Here is a 21,954-nt window from a genome sequence, read left to right as displayed (position 1 = left end):
CAAAAAACTGAATAAAACTGCATAAATTACTGAAAATTACTTATGTAATATCATATTTTCCATATAATTTAATACTAAAAAATATACTCTGGATAAAATTAACACTTGCATATGAATATCGTAGTGCAACCTGATAAGTTAATTCTAAGTTATTTTTCAAGAAAAGCAATTTACTAAAAAAATTTAATTTATAGCAATAATAAAAAGTTTTTATAGATTTGATATCTCCGTAAATAATATGAATATAAAACTTGCTTTACACCAGAGTATGCACAAAAATCATATTTACTAAAAATTTACAAAAAAACATATTTCCTGAAAAAATCAACATTTTTGTTGTACTAAACCTTTTATATATTTATAATTTTATTATAAATTATATATTTTATTATATATTAATTATTATATACTAATTATTATATATTAATAATTTTAACATTAAAATAATATTTATTAATAATATTATTATTAAGTCACTTTTATTAAAAAAATTCATTAATTTATAGAATATTTATTATGTATACCAAAACGATATATTTTTAAATAAAATATTAAACAAAAATGATACATTAAAATATTTTTAAAAGATAAAGGAAGGTAAATAAAAAATTATATTCAACCCTGTTAAAATGTGATTAATAATAGTATAATACTTATTAAAAATAATTTCAATGTAAATAAATTATTTATTATTGATATTTTCTCCAGTGATAACTGGCCCACTTTTATAAAATGACTACTTAAAATTATAGTCACGATACATTTAAATCCTATTGTTTAATGCTCTGCAAATTCGAAACAATGTACATTTATAAGTTAATATGTATAAGTGAATTGTATTGTACGGTCTGCAAATTAACGTAAATGTGTGTCAATTCTCAAATACAATTCTATCATTTTCGAATAAAAAATAAGCGAATCTACATTCAGAAAAAATGAAAAAAATAACATATGAAAATACAATCCGTTTATTACACAAGACAACAAATAATGAACATTTTTTGTTGTCTACAATATTTAGATGAATTCTAGAAGGAATTTCAACGCTGATTTTAAATCTGACTTCAAATATTTTCATTAAATCTAAAATTTGAGAAAATGACTAATTAATAGTTATGCATTAATTAAACATTTAAAACATTATGAAAACCAAAAAAAAATTTTTTTTAACTCTCCTAATGTAGTTTGATTAGAAAGTCTTTTGTTAATTTGGGACTTATTAATCAAGTTTAATCGTTTTTAAAGATCATTAAATTTGAGTTTGTAGTACATTTATAAGAAAAGAAAAATCTGAACTTTTGACGATAACTATTTATCGGTTAAACTCATAAATATGAAGTTACTACCAATAAATAGATAATTTTATAAAAAAATAAAAAATGTAATTTTTTTTTTATACAAGAAAAAAACTGACAAAAGCGCAATCATGAAATAAAACAGCAAAGTGGGATCGCAGTAAAATTTTGATAATTATATATGATATTGGACAGTGATTAGCATCATTATTATTTATAATTTTTAGTTTCTTATTTTTTTTTTTTTGTGTCTGTTACCACTTTTTCTCATCTCTCACCGAACCGATTTCTTTCAACGATACGTCAAAAGATCACAAATCGTACCTAGTCGAAGATATCAAATTACCAATAGGTATATTCGCAACTTTTTAATCTATATTCAAGTTGCATCTTCAGAAATTTCAGATAGTGTGACATCTTCGTTAAAACGAGGATTAATTAACATGAGTTACACAATTATAAAATATATAAAAGAATTCATTTCTCTCAATTTATTAATTTATAATCAAACATTTCTGCAAAATAACTTAAATAGGTTTATTAGAGTCTTAAACAATTATGCAATAAAAAAATCCAGCACAGGGGGATTGCGGCACAGTGGTAACGTGGCATAGTTGGATCAAGTATAATGATATCTGACAGTGATCAAAATCACTATCATAAAAAACGCATCGATGCAGATCTGTAAACAGTTTTAAAATTGGTGGATTATTCCAAGAGCAATATGATTTCCTAATTCCTTATTTATATCCTGATTACAAGTTTTATGATTTATAAGTGTAATATATAAATTAATAAATATATATATAATATATAAATTATTTTTGGTATTTTTTATTGTCATATATTTCTTGAATTACCAGTTATTAATATCTTTTTTAATTCATACCTAATACTTTATAAAGATATCAACTTTATTTTTTAAATGACAACATTTATGTTTAAATACCTTATAATATTTACTGTGTAATTTAGTATAAAAACGAATTTTATACTCCTATTAATTTGGAGATATTTAATTTAAAAAAGTTTTTTTGAAGTAGCCATTTTTTAGAGTAGCGTAATTTTGAAATATTTGTCTGAATTTCTAAAATTAAAGGGTATTTTTCCAATATATGGTGATTCTAAGTTCCACATGATAAAAATCGTGTTCTGTTGACGTATTGGTCTTTACAATTGGTGAGAGTTAAAAAAATGAATGACAGATACAAACCATATAGTAAAATATTTTAATATGAATAAGAAATGTTTTCTCACAAGGGAGACTAAAGTGATGGGGTCCTTATTGTTTATTGAAGTTATTCAATTTAAATGAAATAAAAATCAAACGACCTTAAATTTTTTTTACCTCAAAAAAGAATTAAGAAAAATGTAAAAAGAAAGTTATTTTAACGGGCGGGGTTCAGACTTTATATCCCGAGCGTATAAAATTTACCGTTAATTTCATGAATATTAACTAAAAATGACAATTTAAACTAGTTCTAAAATTGAAAGCAGCTTTTTTTAACTTTGAGAGGGCAAAATAAGTATAAATTTATAATTTATATAAGTTAGATTCATGTAAATTTTATATTAGTGGACTCATAACTATGGAAAACCCTTGTAAGCAATTTTAAAATAAACAAAAAAGTATAAAATAAAATTTGAACACAAAAATAGCATGTTTTTTAACATTTGCACAAAGAGAATATGTCATTAGGACAATTTTTATTCAAATTCATAGTACATAACATAAGATTTAATTTAACATATCTTTAAAAGGACGCAGTATTTCCGGAACATTCTCAAAAGTTAAAAAAGTTGAGTTTTGTAAAAAATTTGCTATTTTGAAATCAGCTTACCTGTGCGCAGGTAAAGGGTCAGTTTTCAAAAAAATTATATCAAATAAAAGGGAAATACCTAAGATTTTAATATTAAAAAAAAAACAATTTGATTTGTTCATTTTTCAATAAATTATGGCAATTTTTAGAAAAAAAATGTCGAAATTTACCGATTTTAAAAATTGTCATTTTTGGGGACATTTCCACCATTTACGGGTAACGAGGAAAAATTTTTCAATTTTTGAGGGTAATGTCTTTAACTAATATGATCTGTGATCTTATAACGTATCGTTGATAAAAATCGGTCCAGTGAGAGCTGAGAAAAAGTAGTGACAGACACAAAATAAAATAAATAAATAAACACATCATGGTATGATAATATCTTCACAGCTTCGCATCGAAGCTAAAAAACATACAAGCATTATTATTCATCTTATTAAATAAAAGAACATTATACTATAATTTTTTAATAAAAGTTAATATGCAGCACTGTCCAACGGAATTTCTTGTAATTAATAAAACGGCAATAAAGCGTAACGCTATTGTCACTATTACGGAAGTTATTACCATTTCAAAATATAAACTTTAGGTAAGGCATATACATGTATTTATATACATTAATAAACACGTCTATCTGATGTTTTTTTCTAGATAATAGTAATAGTTTATTTTATCTAAATTCTATTTAGTAGCTGTGGATTGAGTATATTTTTACTTTTATTTATTTTGTTTTTTAGTAAGTTCAATTAAATAACTAATAATGTCAAAACTAGTAGTCCCCGGTTAGCAATGCTGGTTTAAAATTTGATGTCTCCTTCGCTGATATAATGAAGGCCTTAAAATCACAAGACTCTAAACTAATCAGATCTAAACTAATTTATTAATTTAAAAGTTTATTACACTATATAATAAGTACATATTATTTGTTGAGCTTATAATCCTGGAGGGATTGCTAAATACACCTTTGCCTTAAAATTTTTAATAATTAAGGACATAAGCATTTCAGTGGTTTTTGATTTTAAGTTTCAATAATTAGACTAGTGTGCAAAATTGGAAACTATTGTTCTTTATAATTAATATTATCTCACCGATTAGTTTTATGGGAAAAATTTATTTGACATACATCTCTAACTCTAGTCGATTACCTATCAATTATTCTAAAGCTATATTTATAAATATAATACATATAACATAATACATTTTAGCTATATAATTATTTTTTTATTAAACTGACAAAATAACTTTTCATATACAATTATAACGTGGAAATACATTACTTAAGGTTACATTTTTTGGTTGGTATTGAATTTAAACACGCTATGCAATCTGATACAAAATTGATACAATTCCCTGCATCATTTAACTACTAATTGTCTATTTAATCACTTGATTTGAATATTGAATTTTTAGTATTCGTATTGTGGCATATTTTCATATGGATAACTATAACTTGGCTTAAATGGTCTCCATCCAAAATAATCGGATGACGGATCAAATGCTAAATCGTGATTGTTTACCATCAAAACTTTTGGGATACCGATAGTATCGATATCGAAGTCGTCATTAGCATGTCCAACTGTTTTTCTTACTATTCTTAGACATTGTACCAAACTTACTGGACAACACCACATGTAAATTAATAGTTCTGCAAAAATATTTAAAAAATAGAATCATCATAAAACATTATTCTTTTGAGTATTTAATACTATTATAATTTTATCAACCCCAAGATTTTAACCAAATATGCCCCCTTGACTTATTTACCAATCAACCCACTCTAATTTACGCTAACAAACATTATAAAACAAACATTAGATAAAAAAAAGGTTGACCAAGCTAAGTGCATACCCAATGCTTTTTCCGAGTTTTAGGTCATTTATATGTAGTTGATCAAATTAAAACCGTTTGTTTTTAATCCATTTAGTGTAAAAATATTATTTTATTTATTAATAAACTTATTTTAAACTTGATAATACTATAGAAATTTATTTTGAATTATTTAATTAGAATGAGAATAATTACTTAATATAATACTCACGCAAAAAAACTACTCCAATCACTGAAACTAAAATGAGAACCAAAAAATTTAATACGTTCATTTTTATTAGTATCATTGACGTTGCAACAATATACAAAATGAATGCTAACCGTATAAACTCTAATATGATGTATGGTAAAATAAACATAATAGTATTCTAAAAAAAGATAAAATGTTTGTTACTCTTAACTACAATCGTTATTATTTTTTATTAATACCTTATAAGCTCCGTATATTAAAATAAAACAGCTAATGGTGTATACCAAATTATATATCATCACTCCTAGAATATAAAATTTTGGATCTGAAAATTTCATGTTTGGTTAGTTTTATATTATACTCAGTAAATAGTACATAGGTGTAAATTTGAAATACTTAGAAATAGCTAAATAAATTTTTCTACCACCCTAAAAAACTAATTTTACATAAAAATAAAGGTAATTTTTTCTTTGAGGATGGAAAGTTATTGCAAGCTTAGGAAGCTTAGTCTCTTAACCTCCTTTAAATTTACGTCTATTTGATTAAATAAAAATTTAATTGAAATATAAAAATATTTTACATTAAGATCTTAAAAAATCTTACTACTATTTAACTTAGACTTCTTATTATCCAACTATCTATATATATAGATAGTTGGATGATAAGAAATGTACACATTTCTTTATAATGTATCAATTTGTTAGAGAAACAACATAATTATAATAGATACCACACTTTCTAGATGAGTAGACAAGAATTTGATTTTAGTTAAATATTTATAAGACATTTGATATGAAACTTCAAGTATTATCTAGTGTTGCGCAATTTTTTTTTTAGTAATTATATTAAATTACAAATTTCTTAATAGATTAGGAATTAAACTGTTTAAAAATGTTTAATCAAAACTTACAGATTACCAAAATTGTTATATCTGAATGTGTTTCACTCGTTTACGGAGAATGAGGAAAATTTTTTCCCTAGTTCATTTATGATTTTTTATTATAATAGAACGGAATGCGCAACGAGTTAGAATTATTATTTGTATGTTATGGTAAAAATGTAGTCTATAATAGTAGTCTATAACTAAGGCAAGAAAACTTCTAGATTTTTGCCAAGTAAATTTAAATATTATACAATGTATTATTTTTGACTGAAAAAGAATTTAAGAACTATTGCTCCCATTTATGAACGAACAATAATAGTGATAAAAAAAATTAAATGACTAGTAGAAAATAGATAGAGATCAAAAAAAAAAAAAAAATAGTTTAATCACTATTTACATAGTTATAATACTGGTTTTGATTGAGTTTGGATCTATCAACTATTCCTATGCCCAATCAAACTTCCTTAAAATTCTAGGCCTTATCTACAATGAAGAAGTCTGGCTACAGGGGCTTAAGTACTTATTTCATGATTATTATCATGAGTAGAGTCCGGATTTGTATGTATTTGCATATTTGTAATGAGTGTATGCATTTCGACGGGAGTAAGAAATGTGGACAATTTATGTAACAGATAATGCACAGAAAAAGTTTATTTTGCATATAAATGCATATTTTAGAGATGACTGCATATTTTGTATAAAATTTTATTGAGCCACTTATTTAATTTTTATTTCACCGTAGAAATGATTAGTTCATTACGATTTTTGGGGAAATAAATATTATTTACCGTATTTATATTTTTAGACAGTTCATGTTAAAATTATATCTCGTTTATCACAACAATGCTAATTGGTTTTATTTTTAGTGTTATATTTTGTATACACGCCGCGTCATTGTTGTTGGACATAGTCCCCAGTCAATAGTGCACTAGTGTCCATACATCGTTTTGTGATCCGCGTTCCGTAAATTTATAAATTACATTTTATACTTCAATACGATTAGATTTTAAAATGCCGAAAAGTCGTAGCTCTATACTTATTTTATTAAATACATGGATTGCTCTTAATAATAAAACAGACCAAATCGTTTTTACCACGGACGGATCTGTAGTGTCAATTGTGTGACAAAAAAATCGTGTGCTCAAAAATTTCAATTACAACAACACGTTGATATCGCTTATCGTAATAGTGGTTTAAAATTTAGAGCAAATGAAAACAAAAGACAATTATTTGTATTGGATGCAAAATCGAAATCTGATAACGTTTTTAATGAGGATCTTTGTTCAGCTTTGGTAGTATCTAAGATACCTTGGAATAAACTTCAAATACCTGAATTCAAGAATTTTTTGTAGAAGTATACAGATAAGCATATTCCTGACCAGAGTACATTAAGAAAAAATTATCTTGGTCCATGTTATGATAATGTTATTATTGCAATAAGAGAAGTTATTGGCAACTCAGATATTTGGATCGCTGTTGACGAAACAACTGATGCAAACGGCCGCTACAAAGCAAATTTAATAATTGGCGTTTTAAAACATGATACGCCAAGTCAACCCTATCTTTTAGCATCTAAAAAACTGCCTAAAACTAATAACTCTACAGTATCTCGGTTCATTAATGACATTTTAAAAATATTATGGCCTGTAGGGGGAAACGATGAAAACCTCCGGTTGTTTGTATCAGATGCAGCACCATATATGATAAAAACGGGAAATACAATAAAATTATTTTACCCAAGTATTATACACGTTATATGTGTAGCAAACATGTTAAATAGGGTGGCAGAACAATTTAGGGAATTATTCCCAAATGTAAATAAAATAATAAACAATTTGAAAAAATCTTTTTTAAAGTCCCCTTATCGTATTCAACTTTATAAAGAAATACTTCCCGGTTTGCCATTGCCACCTGAACCAGTTATTACAAGATGGAGTACGTGGATAGAAACAGTTATATTTAATGCAAATAACTATGAAGGTATTTAATATATAGAAATATATTATAGAAATACTAGACAATGAATCGTCAACAAGTGTAGAGAGTTGTAAGAAAATGTTCAATTTGCCAACAATAAAAAATGATTTAGCATTTATAGAAATTAACTTTTCTAGAATTATTCGGGCAATTACAAATTTAGAAGATACTAAATTAACTTTATTATCACTAGAGATTATAAAAAATATTATTTCAGAACTATCAAATATACAGAGTGACAAAGATTCTACTATAAAAACTAAAACATCTCAATTATATCAAAAAAATAAAGGGTTTCAAGTAATGGAACAAATTGGACTAATTATATCAGGTAACAATAAAATACAACTTCCAGAAATCTTCAACCCTAGTTCTGTGGTCAATATGAAGTATGCACCACTGACATCAGTATATGTGGAAAGATCATTTAGTCTTTATAAACATATACTATGTGATAGAAGAACAAGTGTGACACCTAAGCACATGGAAAAATATATTATTGTCAATTCTTTTTATAAAAATAAAAATCATACATTGTAACAAAATATTTTTTATTAATTTTTTTTTTTTTATATACAATTTTTTTATTTTGTATTTTTATCATAAATATTTACCAAAGAAATGGTCAAAGAGGATTTAATACATATTTATTTTTTATTATTCTGAATTAAAGTATTTGTTTTATTCATTGAATATATTTTTAAATATTGACTGTTCTTTAATTAACGTTTTAAGTTGATGATGTAATTAAAAAATTAGGTTTATCTAATTTAGTCGAATTATTAATAGAAGAAATTTAAAAAAAAATGAAATCCATATATTTTGGGTAATAGCATATATTTGCATATTATTAAAAAAATAAAAGCATATCTAATACATACTTTGAAATTTTTTTATACATAAATGCATACTATTTTAGGCTTTTTGAGTGCATACAAATCCGGACTCTAATCATTAGTTACACAGATAAATCAATTATAAAAATAAAAAAAAATAATTTGTTATTTAATACAGTATAAAGCACCCAATTACTTTAAGTTCAATAGCTCAACATAAATTACCTTTTTTAATAAGTGAGACTCTAAAAAACCTATACCTCATGTCAACAACATCACTCAAGATGAAGCAATCTAAGAGACAGAAGAAATTACAAATGAGACGTTTCAAAAACTATTGATCGATGCACTAAACTGTAACAAGCTTAAAATATAAAAAAATACTTTCATAAATGCTACTTGTCAATCAATATCATGCGTGAAGAAGTAATTATCATTCAAGCAAGAATTAGAAACACCTCTATGACTCATTCATGCCTTATTCAAAAAAGTGATAAACCAGAAAAAGCAAAAAAAATGGAAAGATAATATGTCAGTTCTTTACTAATCTAGGTTCATCTAATTAGTTGTCAATCAAATTTATTGCCTATATATTCACATAAAATTATAAAAATAATTATCAAAATTCATTTATTTTAAAAATATATAATGCATTAATAACCGTTATAATAGTTGAAGTCTTATAATAAAAAAAAAATTAATTAATTGTTTTATAAGTAAAAATAATATTTTATGAATTTTATATACATATCTGTGTATACGGATATTTAACTTGTCATAGTGTTCATCTACAGAGGGATAGTTATAGGTCCAAGGTTGGGGCTATACTGCCGACTTAACTATTCGTTTTGTTTTCATCGTTATTGTCTTTTTTTTTTTAACACTTTCATATATGTTTTTGTACAACTATTTAATAATTTTTTCTAAATTTTTCAATTTTATTTAAAATTGGATTTCCGGAACACTTTCAAAAGTCAAGTTAAAAAAGGAAGATAGTAGAAAATGCCTAAGATAAGTATAAAAAAAAAATTGTATAGTTATTCTTATAAATTTACCTATTTATTACAAATATTTTACCAATGTTTATAAATTTCTACGCCAGTCAATTAACTGTAAGTTACAACATGTTTTGTGTTAATTTCAATTTTAAATATTTTTCAGTAAAAATATATTTTTCTAAAAAATGTGTTTTTTTGTTGTTTTGACGATAAAAATATACTTGTTATCTCACCTTTTTCAATTGACTTCAATATTTCTACAGAATAAGCCATATTATTATTGTGAAGCAATTTATGTAATCCATTTGATATTACGTCTGTCATACCTAGGCTAAAAAAACATACTCCCTCTGACAAAAGTGATTGAAACTGAAAATGAATACATAACACAATTATTAAACTGGTAGTACAAATAACATAATTTCTTAAAAATTAAACATGGTACTACACTAGATTACTTTAAAAAAATGTACTCACAATTGATATAATTCCAACTATAACTGTTCCAAGACGTAAAGGAAACCATGTGCAAAAAGTATACATTAAAGGCATTGCGTTTCATTAACATGAGGTAGCACCGTAACGACTCCATTTGTACTGTACAAAATATAAAAGTATGAATATATTGAAATTATTTCATGTAATATTGTATGAATACTATAGCATTATTTTTTTGTATTTGTATATTGTTTTAGTATTGATTAGATAATTATATGACAAATTGAATACGAGCAGATTTCTATAATAAGATAGGTTTGACCTTTATCCATAGAGACCACAAATTACCAATTGTTTTGATAGTTACCAATGCATAATTCGTTAGTTAAATTTTAGTTGTATATAGAATTTATTATATGGAAAACAATCATAATATTACTTGTAAAGGAATAATAACAGTCCTGTTGACGCAATTTTATGCACAAGATATACAGAATCGAACAGATCTAACTGACAACTTTTTTAGCATTTAATCTACTTACATGTTTCATTTTTTTTTATAGAATTAGACTACATTCTAAACTTGTTATTAATTTTTTCTAATGCCGTAAAAACAATTTAAAAAAAAATTTTTTATGTATAAAATATTATATTTATGTTTTAAACTCATTAAAAAATATAAATATCACAATATTTGTATAAATTATACTTTGATTTAAATAAAAAAATATAGGTAATATTTTTATTTAACAGTCAAACACTACGAAAATATTTCAGTTATTGTGTATTATTAAATTTTTCGGAAATAGATTATCAAAAAAAATAAAACAAAACAAAGATTATAATTATATTTGAAATAACCACAAGCATTGGCTAAACTACCCTGCTGCATAGAGAAATTCTGTAAGGTTCAATTTTAGCCGGACTAAGCTACAGTTCAGTCGGATCCGGTATTATAATTAAAATAAAAAACTAGCCTGGTCCTAGTTGGTCTGAAGTAAAAACTATTATTGGTCTTTTTTTTTACGATCCTTAATAAAATTCATTGGTACGGTCCCAGCCGACTTCAAATTAAGAAAATGTACCACTTTTTAAACCAGAGTAATATTATATGTTTAATTATGGATTATATATGATTATATACAGTGTTCAGTAAGTCAGAAAACGGGTTTCTATTATTCTCATTGTTTGTAACAACTGACCTGTTTTCTTACTTACTGAACACTCTATATATGAAATTAAAGTAAATTTTTGCTTTGAGTAAAATTTGTGAAAAAATACAAAATCATAATTTTTATCGTAATAGGTTCAATTGATTTCTGATAGTTAACGTTCTTAAAATAGTACTTATCTAAATAATGATTTTTTTTTTTTATAAATTTAAAAAATAACAAAAATTTTATTGGCGAAGTTTGTTGGTCAAGACGACGTTCTGTTAGGCTATGATAGTGTTTCAAAATCAAAGAAACCTGAAAAAAATTAATAATAACAAAAATTTAGTCTTTAGAAAAAAAAGTTTGACATTATGTTTTTAAGGCTCCTGTATCTAAATTTTATAGTTAGTTTTTCAATATACTCCCACAAAAGGGTTAAGGTCAAATTTTGATTTTAGGTAATTTTGCGAGTAACATATCAACTGATATATTTTTGAAGTCACTGCATTCAAATTTGTTATTAGTTTTTAAATATTTTATACAGTAAGGAAATTGGTTAACTCAAGTTTTAATTAAAGTCGATGTTCTGTGCGAAATATCACTTAATATATTTTTGAAGTGATTAAATTCAAATGTAATATTAGTTTTTTTTATTTTTTCATTTGTGGAGGAAGTTGAGGTATTAAAATTTGATTCCCCTTCACATTGGGACGCTTTTAAAAATATTAAGTATTAATATTTATTTGTTTAATACATGTACATTGTATAAAAACCATATTATTTGACAGGATTTTTACATCCGTTGTCAACCTGACGCAACTTCACTGTAGCTGAGGGAACCAGTAATGGGGCAAAGTGTGTGTCATTATTAAAGTTCCTGTACGGTCGGGATCTAACAGTAAACAGCATAGCTGAACATCAGCGCTAAGGCAGTGATTAAAAGATCCACTGCACGACATCACGTCCCATCCAAGATGAACTCTCATTACTAAACACTTTAGTGTGCCTATCATATTTTCGAAAAGATATACGAGGAAACAGACTACACCATGACAATAAATCTTTTAGAGAAGCTACTAATTGTGATATATTCAAAAAGATACTGACAAACTCAGATATAACCATTATCATGGCTAAACAATAATAAAAACAATCTTTGATTAAAGATTTGGATAAATTATTAATTATTTTAACTAATATAAAATTTTATATAAAAAAACTTTTAAGTTTTTACTACACATTAAAATACATTTCTTATGAATGGTAATGCTTTTTCATCGCATATTTTAAATAGATTACATACTCAAAAAATGTTTTTATTTGTTCTTGTGATGTGTTTAAGATAATAATGAAAAAAATTTATATTTGACTTTATTGTACGTAAGGTGATAGAAAAATTGGTAGAAGTATACGTTTTTTAACCTATCTATACACTATAAATAATACTCCAAGAAAAATTTGCAAATATTTGTAACTAAAAACTTTATAAAAATATTCTAAATGTCATTCCTGTAAGCTGAAATTATTTTCACGGATAAAATAGGAAGCTGTAAGAACAGTTATAGAATAAATGTTAAAGGAAGAAGAGGTAGAGGAAGACTAAAAAAGAGATGGAGAGATATTATTAAATGCGATATGAGGACGGCTGATGTGAGCGTAGATGATGTGGGAGATCGTATTAAGTGGATGTTTAGGATAATGGTGGCCGACCCCGAGTTAGGATTAAGACAAGGAAAAAGAAAAAGAAAAATTTAAAACAAATAAAGATTAGAATACGTAATCAAAAAGCCACAAAAAATACTAATAAATCTATTTGTATGTATATGGATGTATGTGTTTAGCCCTGATGATGATAACATTGTTTATGAAATTCGTGAAGGTCATTCATAAGTATTATTAATTACTTTGATAACATAAAACAATTAAATCTCATTGATTATTATATAAAAAAAAATGGATGGTGTGTTTTACTTTAAAAAATATTTTTAGGTAAAATAAAATATATTTAGTTTTCAAAAGTTACAAAAAGTTAAAAATAGCGTCCCATAAGAAATGTATGGCCATCACATGGTCGCTGTGAAAATAAAATCCGTAATGTCAAGTGTTTACTTAATATTGCCTGTAAATCAACTACGAGAAATTTGAAAAAACAATTTTGCTACCAAATCATAATGACGTTTCTTCAGATTTATCAATATGATCTATTTATACAACCCTAATAATGTTACCATGGAACAGAAAAAAAACTATTCTCTGGTGCTATTACGAAGTAATTATAAGATATTATATGTGGCACTTATGATTTTTTAAATGAATATTTACATAAATAAATGCTGAATCCTGTATCAAACCACATGGTTACAAAATTCTTATTTAAAATTAACTTCTTCCAAAACTATATAATATTAATGAATCACATGTGACTAATATTATTTTAAATTAAAAATATATTTATAATATTAATTTAACACTAAAAAGTGTAATACATTTTTCATTCAGAAGAAAAAAAAATTACTAAAAAGTCACGCATACGTAATACAGAAATACCGGATATTGTATCAACATTATCAACGCTAAACACATATTGTGGCATAAAAATTTTTGAGGCTTTTGAGTTAAATATTTTTTAATATCTAAATTAATATTTTAAATATATTTTTAATTATTTCCAAAACAATTCGAAAAGTTTGAAATTGACATTGTTAATATCAATCCACAGTGTATTTTAATATATAAATTTTTGTACCAATATGTATTATCTATATACTAATCATTTCTCTACTAAAATCGTTTCTAACATCATATCATAACTTTTTTTAATAATAATTTTATCAACAGAATGAATATGTTCCTAATGTGTCCCTTAATCTTGTGGGAACGTAATGTAATTTGTACTACTACTCTAGATTATTATATTATCTATTTACAAACATTTTTAATCTGTACGTTTTAATTTTTATCCAGTACAAACTTTTAAGAAAATATTAACTGAATAATTTGATCATATCATGTAATTGAATTTCATGATCTATAAGTCAATTACGTAGCAATAATTATATTGTTAATCTAATAAATACATTTTTATAATATGATAAAAATGTAAGAATAAAAAGAACTTACTTTGACTAAGCTTTTATACCATACTTATTTAAGGTAATATTCTCTTATTTTTAATTTCAATTAAGTATGCTACTCTTGTGAAATCATATTATTTAATTTTATACCTTATAAAAGATATATGTCAGTAATTCAATTTTTAATACTTACAATTTACTTCTTATTGTATTAATTATATTTACTTTAACTATAGTATTCTAGAATAAATATTCAGTACCTATTTATGGACTAAGAAGAAAATGTTGATACTATCAAGCCCCTGTCACTGTAATAACTTGTGCCATTTAACAGTTCTATAACACAATTTTTTCTTGATAAGCTAGAACTCAAAGTTTCTCCATTATTTATATGCTAAAAGATCAATATATAATTCTAATTTTAAATTAAAATAAGAATATAAATTTCTTTTATGTTAAATTATGTTATAAATACTGCAAAATAAAATTTATACACAAATGAACTTATAAGCCCTGATTTTACTTAATGTTATTTTTTTCTTAACCAAACTCCCTAGCATTCTCTTTTATAATATTTATGTTTAGTTTATCAAACAATATTTAAAACAGTTATACATTTTTCTTAGTTGAAAAGTCTCATAACTACATCAAAAATGGAGGTTATTGGTGATTATGAATATAGTAGTGCTAATCGATTAGGATTAGGAGCTTTTGCAATTGTTTTTAAAGGCAGATCTAAAAAAGTAATTATTATTTTTTAGTTTTTTTCATATTTAATTAACAATTTTTTAAATAATTTTTTTTTAGAAACCTGAAATAGATGTTGCTGTTAAAACAATTATGAAAAAAAATATACCAAAAACACAAAGTCTTCTCAAAAAAGAAATTGATATTCTGAGGGTATATTATATTTTTTTTTACATAACATGAACAAGACTTAAAAAAATTATTCTGTTACTATGTTTTAACATAATATTTTTAACTTAACAGAAATTGACAGTACTTCAACATGACAATGTTGTTCATCTTCTAGAATGTTTGGTATGTATTATGTTTTACAACAGTTTTTATAATTTAAAACACCATTCTGTAGCTATTTTTTTTTTTTTTAATTAATTGTTTGAATTTTTCATTTTTCAGGATACTGATGATGCATTTCATTTAGTAATGGAGGTAAGCGTCTAGGAAAAAATTCTTCTTAAATAATATTTATATTAAGCCTTATTTTTACTTGTTTAGTACTGCAATGGTGGAGATTTACAAGATTATTTGAATGGTAAATATACTTATCAATTACTGAACAAGTTTTTTTAATTTATTATCTTCCATTTTGTATCTGTTTCTACTTAATCACAAAAAAAATATATCATTGTCACAACTAAAACATTATCTTCAAATGTTGTTACATGGAAGCTTTCAAATTTAACTATTTATAAAATCACGAAAAAGGTTTTATGAATACCATATTGTCGATATTTTGCAAAATAGAAGTTAAGTTTTTGCTTTATTATTATCCTAATATCTTTATCATTGAGTAACAATTCAAAATATTTTATTCTCACACCTATATGTATCAAAAATAACTCAATGAAAAAAAAGTAATCTTATTCTTTGGTGATATAGGACAATTTATTCATCACCAAACTTTCTTCTTTTAACTTACGTAGATTATTTATTAAGAATTTAACTCTCTTTTTCTTGTAAACTATAAACAATTTTAAAACTTTAAAGGTAAATATTGTTTGTTTCAAAAAATCTATTCTTAAAAGTAGTTTATTAAATTTTTTTTTTTTTTTTCAGGGTTAAAAAATCTAAACATTAATTTTTTATGAAAATCCCTACTTTTAGTTTGATAGTATAATGAAAAATGTTTTGACAATTTTTTTATATTCTGTATCTACATATCTATTTTTTACAAGACCTAAAATTTTTAGGTCATGTAAAATTGGATATTTAAATTAATAATTCTTTTTCTATATTCTTTTACTTCTGAATAAAAAAAAAAAATCCTACAGAGTTGTTAAAATACATTTTTAAAATTGAAAACGGTTTTAAATGTCCCATGAAACCAAAGTAAATAAAAATTTTTGGTGTTATAAACTCTTTTATAGCTTACACAACCCCCATTTTGAATATTGCTAGTTTTTGATATTAAGTTATTAATGATTAATAACTTAATATTAAAAATAGTATATCATGTTATATTTAGTTAAATATTTTTTTTTTTTTAATTACTGAATAGTTTATAATTTCATGAAATAATATTTTTTAGTTAAAGGTTGCCTAAGTGAAGACACTATTCAAATATTTTTGAGGCAGTTAGGTATGTATTTTTCAAAGTTTTATTTGCAATAAAAAATTTTTTTTTAACTATTACTTCATTTGACGATAAAATACTTTAATATTACATTTTTGTTACTTCAGTATTATATTGTTTTAGAGAATAATTAATTAGAGTATATTAATGAAATAAATAATTAACTTATTTAGATTTAATATAATCTGAAATGTTTAATGTTGTTGATTGTATTTTTATAATATATAAATGAATTATAGCTGGTGCTATGTATGAATTTAATAAACAAGGAATCCTTCATAGAGATTTAAAACCTCAAAATATTTTACTGAAGTTCTCTGGAGAATCTCGCTATCCTGAACCCCATCAGATCACATTAAAAATAGGTAATGTAGTCATTTTACAAAAAAAACTATAAAAAATAAATTACTTTTATAAATGATTAATAAAAAAAAAGTTTTTCCTATTAATTATCTTTTGTTAATTTTTAGCTGACTTTGGATTTGCTAGATTTTTGGATGAAGGTGTTATGGCTGCTACAATGTGTGGATCTCCTATGTATATGGTATAAATTAAACTAAACTATGTTAACTTTTTCTTTAAATTTCACTATTAAGTTGACAATAACTATTTTATAACTTTATTTTACTTATTTATATGTATATTCATGTTGATTTGGTTTTTTATATTTAGGCTCCTGAAGTAATTATGTCTTTACAATATGATGCAAAAGCAGACTTATGGAGTTTAGGTACAATTATTTTCCAATGCTTAGCAGGCAAAGCTCCATTTTTTGCAAACTCACCAGCAGGTTTAAAGCAAATTTATGAAAAAACCAGTAACTTGATGCCAAAGTAAACTTTGAAGTACAGTCTTGAATATTAAATATTTTTTTTAATTTTAAATATAATTTTTTTAGAATTCCTCCTGGGACATCATTAGATCTATCAAATTTATTATATGGGCTTCTTAAAAGAAATCCTAAAGATCGTATATCATTTGAAGCCTTTTTTGATCATCCATTTTTAAAAATGAAACCACCACCAGTAACAATGCCATCTCCGCTAGCAGCTAGTCCAAAAGCGCAATCGATATTTGATCAAGGTAAACTTAAAAGAGTATAAATAACTCGCTCAAAAAAAAAAAAAATTCATTGGGTTAATTTAATATATTAGGTTATCAGTATTCTGCAAGTCCTGATCTTTCTGATGAATATGTTATAGTGCCATCGAATTTACCAAACTATCCTCAGTAAGTTAATATTATGTTATATTTTTAAATGAAAAAGAGCTTTAATTATTTTCATCTAATAAATTCTTTTATACATATAACATTTATGTTTCAAACCCCTTAAACTTTTATTAAATAAAAGTTTCAATTATATTTATAATTTAAATAGTATATTATTAATTAAGTACATTTCAATATCAGAGAGAAAGAACCCAGTGAAAGTCCTCCTCGACCAAGTACTTTATGTATTCAAACACAACAAGATTATAACAATTCTAGATCTCCTTCAAAAGTATGTTTTTGAAAATGAATTTTCTTAATTGAATTTAATTTAATTCTGTAATTTAAATTTTGATATATATGTTATTTTAATATGAATTATTTAATAAATAAATAATTAGTTCTTAAATTTATTAATAATTAAAAAATGTATATCTTACTTTTTTCAGTCTGTACCTAGATCACAACCAATATCTATGAATGGGAGACCTTCAAAAAATATAAATGGACCAGATTTCTGTTCAATATCTCCACCTTCTGTAAGTTAATGAATTTAATATTGATACTTTATAACATAAAATCATATGATAGTTAAGTGCTATTTTCTTAAATGGATCCATTGAAATATAGTAAAATAGAAATTGTTAGACTAATATTATTATTATTTTTAACTTGTTTTTTAATTTTAATCAAATAAATAAAAACTTTTTAAGTTCAAAGACAATAGAAAACCTAAACCTTTAGATTTCTTTTTTTTAATGTAATTCTATAGTTGTTGAAAAAACTTTAGTATTATTTTACATAAATAATTATTAACATAAGTCATCATATAACCATTATAATTTATAAGTTTACATTATTTTATATAAAAAAAAAAATAGACTTAGATGGTTGGGTCATATTATTCGGAGAAAATAATCAGAAGCTGTAAGAATATTTATAGAGATGAATTTTGATGGAAAAAGAAGTAGAGGAAGATCCAAAAGAGATAGAGGGATGCTATTGAATGCGATATGAGGACAGCTGATGTGAGCGAAGGTGATTTGGGAGATCGTGTCAAGTTTGAAGTTTAGGATAAGGGTGGCCAACCCCAAGTAATTGGGATTAAGGCGAAGAAGAAAAAAAAGATTATTTTATATAAAAATAGGAAAATATTTGTAAATATGTGTTTACTTAGCCACTGTTATATTTTTTATGATGTTTAATAAATTTTTGTACTAAAATTATTAAATATATTTAAATTTAACATGCATTGGGTTATAATTGAAAGGTGCAATTTATGCTTGGAACACCACCTTCTGGTAGGAGAACTTCAGAAACGCCACCAGCATTCAATACATGGAATATTACTCCTACTAGTTCTCCATTGAAAAAATCTGGTAATTTAAATTTTAATATTTTTCAATAATTGGTAGTAAAATTTTATATTTTTCAGTATTAAGTTCTCCAGTTTTATTGCAACAGTTTACATTTAATACTAATCAAAAACCAGGAACAGTTGGTTTACCTTTTAGTAGCAATAATAGAGCTATGACATTACCAGGTAATAATTTTTTTAAATATATATTTTTGTGTCTTTAAAAACAATTATATTTATGATAAATGTCTAAAGTATATAAAATTACATGATAAAAACTTAAAATTGTTTTAGAACTTGGTAATATAACTTTCCCTGAACTTCCTCAAGAAACAATACTAGAGGTAAAAACAAAATTTGTACACAAAGTAATTCACTTATCATAAACTTATGATTATTATTTTGTAAAACATAATTTAAAAATTATTTATTGTTAAGTATATTTTATTTTCATTTTTTATGTCTTATTAGGGTGTCAACTTAAGCACTAGATAAAAATATTTTAATTTTTTTAGTAATTAAGTTTATGATAAATAAATCATCCTGAAGATTTTTGTCCATAGAATTTATGTATTTATTTAATAAATATTATTTTTAGAAAGAACACATAGAAACATTAGCAAAGTTAAATTTTGTACTTGCCTTAGTGGAATGCATCGTTGAATGTGCTTCACCTAAAAGACCACGTTATGAAAGATTAGTTTTACTAGTAAGAGCATTGCAATTATTGAGTTCAAGTTTAAGTATTGCAACAGCTGAACTTAAAGCTGGAAGGTTACAACCATCAACAAATGTAAAAAATGGTATTTATAATTTGTTTTATATACAAGTGATCCACAATGTTTTGACAAATCTTATAACTTTTGATCAAGCAACATTTTCAAAGAAACTTTGGGTCGATAAGAACTTTAAGATGCTTGTTGAATTACAAACATTTTAATACATATAATGAGTATGTAACGCAGCTCATAGTGGTGTAAGTGCATTTTGCAGTGCTACATACCTACTTTATGTATAAAATGCTTGTAGCTCAATAAGTATTTATCCTACAGTTGATATTGACCCTTTTAAATTGTTTGTAAAAAAGAGTTAAAAATCGCTATTTAAAAAAAAAAAAAAAAATGTTTTTTTTTATTTGAGTTAAACAATAAAGATTATGTTTTATACATAATATAAAATTGTAAAAATTATTTTTAAAAAAATAACACAAAGTATTTGCTTTGTTAAAAGATATTAGATTTGTCAAAACATCATGGATTGTATACTTTAACCTAAACACATGTAGTAACAATGTATGAATATTAATTTTTGATATAGTTGTACACCAATTGAATGAAACATTTCATAAAGTAATGGATGATTGTAAACAAATAAATGTTCCAAATATGTTACAAAATACATCTACTTCAACTACTACAGCAGAAAAGTTGTTGTATGAATATGCTATAGAAATTGTAAGATAATACAAATTTTTTTGTTATTCTTAGTAAACTATAATTCTTACTCTTTTAGTGTGCTAAAGCAGCGTTAAAAGAATTGGGCAATACACCATATGACTATTTTAAGTCCTATCAAACAGCACAAATACTTTTACATAGCTTATCACAGCAAGTTAGCTCTCCTGCAGATAAAGAAATATTGATAAAATGTAATTAATTGAATTTTTTCCACTTAATTTCAGTAATATTAGAATTGTTTGATCTTTAGTTGTACTTTAATTTAGTATAACACTTTTTTTTTTTTTAATTTATTGAAAAGACAAAGTAATCTTTTTTGTGTCAATTTTATATAGATCGAGATGCAGTTGAAAAAAGATTATCAATTCTTCAAGAACAAGGTTATGTTTATTCAAACACTATAAATGGAAATGATTCAACTTAGTTTATATAATATAAAACATAACTTTAGTATGCTTTATTCTAGTCTTTAAATGGTTTATATTTTTTTGTTACATATAGTTATTACTAATGTGTTTGCAGTTTTTACCATAGAACTTATTTTCAATAATTATTTATATTACACGCTTATTATTAACAAATTTTTTAATAAAAATTTATTATTTATACTTCAAAAGATTTTTTTCTTACGAGTTAGATTGTGATGAAGTTTCATTAATAAGTGATCAAGATTATAATAAATTATTAAGTTAGTACTTGTGTAAAACTAGATGTTATATATAGTACTATAAAAGATCTTAACACAGACTATATGAAAATTAGTCTGCCATAGTCTGTGACTATTAGCCAATGTTTAAATAATTAAAAATCATCAAAACTAGCTCACAAAATCAAATTGTTGTTCTAATAAAATTAAAATTTCAAATTAATATTAATATATTTTATATGCATATAGTATTTTAATAATTTTACAAAAATATTTTAGCTTCAATGTAAAGCTCAGAAGGTATTTATTTTACGATGATGTATTTTATTTTTAAAATGCTATTTAAGAATTTTTTATCTATATTTTTGTAGCAAGTAATAAATTAACCAATTTCTATGCAAAACTTTTATAATTTTAATGGTATAAATCTAAAACAAATAAGCACTTAACTAAGATTAGAAAAACGTTTACACATA

The 21,954-nt window shown here is 24.2% G+C and overlaps 2 protein-coding genes across 5 annotated transcripts; one reads left to right on the top strand and one right to left on the bottom strand.

The window, feature by feature from the left end:
* Positions 1–4,037: 4,037 nt before the first annotated feature.
* Positions 4,038–15,053, bottom strand: LOC126910353 (uncharacterized). 4 transcript variants are annotated; one of them, XM_050692849.1, is made up of 6 exons: positions 14,753–15,053; positions 10,304–10,423; positions 10,060–10,195; positions 5,372–5,457; positions 5,154–5,310; positions 4,038–4,760 (listed from the first exon to the last, which is right to left on the bottom strand). In XM_050692849.1, exons 2-6 carry the CDS (start codon positions 10,376–10,378, stop codon positions 4,522–4,524), a joined length of 693 nt encoding a protein of 230 aa, XP_050548806.1. In that variant the 5' UTR covers positions 10,379–10,423; positions 14,753–15,053; the 3' UTR covers positions 4,038–4,521. The 4 variants fall into 4 exon arrangements, with proteins under 4 accessions (XP_050548806.1, XP_050548804.1, XP_050548805.1 ...); XM_050692847.1 differs by lacking the exon at positions 14,753–15,053 and adding an exon at positions 13,741–13,912 and having other exon boundaries at positions 10,304–11,733; XM_050692848.1 differs by lacking the exon at positions 14,753–15,053 and adding an exon at positions 13,741–13,912.
* On the top strand, positions 14,283–21,440 carry LOC126910352 (serine/threonine-protein kinase unc-51). Its single transcript, XM_050692844.1, has 21 exons — positions 14,283–14,571; positions 15,119–15,235; positions 15,300–15,392; positions 15,483–15,533; positions 15,633–15,665; positions 15,732–15,768; positions 16,765–16,815; positions 17,049–17,174; positions 17,280–17,353; positions 17,482–17,642; positions 17,708–17,892; positions 17,964–18,039; positions 18,220–18,310; positions 18,468–18,557; positions 19,289–19,397; positions 19,454–19,561; positions 19,670–19,719; positions 19,974–20,178; positions 20,693–20,829; positions 20,888–21,023; positions 21,168–21,440. Exons 2-21 carry the CDS (start codon positions 15,146–15,148, stop codon positions 21,254–21,256), a joined length of 1,992 nt encoding a protein of 663 aa, XP_050548801.1. The 5' UTR covers positions 14,283–14,571; positions 15,119–15,145; the 3' UTR covers positions 21,257–21,440.
* The last annotated feature ends 514 nt before the right edge of the window (positions 21,441–21,954 follow it).

The sequence above is a fragment of the Daktulosphaira vitifoliae genome, unplaced genomic scaffold, assembly GCF_025091365.1.
Source record: "Daktulosphaira vitifoliae isolate Bord-2020 unplaced genomic scaffold, ASM2509136v1 Scaffold_1, whole genome shotgun sequence".
Classification (NCBI taxonomy): Eukaryota; Metazoa; Arthropoda; class Insecta; order Hemiptera; family Phylloxeridae; genus Daktulosphaira; species Daktulosphaira vitifoliae.
This window is presented reverse-complemented; position numbering and strand designations above follow the sequence as displayed.

Coding starts and splice junctions, on each gene's coding strand:
- LOC126910352 (XM_050692844.1), top strand. CDS start 15,146: ATGGAGGTTATTGGTGATTATGAATATAGTAGTGCTAATCGATTAGGA. Junction 15,666..15,731: donor CATTTCATTTAGTAATGGAG/GTAAGCGTCTAG, acceptor TTACTTGTTTAG/TACTGCAATGGTGGAGATTT. Junction 21,024..21,167: donor TAAAGAAATATTGATAAAAT/GTAATTAATTGA, acceptor AATTTTATATAG/ATCGAGATGCAGTTGAAAAA.
- LOC126910353 (XM_050692849.1), bottom strand. CDS start 10,378: ATGCCTTTAATGTATACTTTTTGCACATGGTTTCCTTTACGTCTTGGA. Junction 10,196..10,303: donor TAGTTGGAATTATATCAATT/GTGAGTACATTT, acceptor ATTCATTTTCAG/TTTCAATCACTTTTGTCAGA. Junction 5,458..10,059: donor ATTGAAGTCAATTGAAAAAG/GTGAGATAACAA, acceptor TGAAATTTTCAG/ATCCAAAATTTTATATTCTA.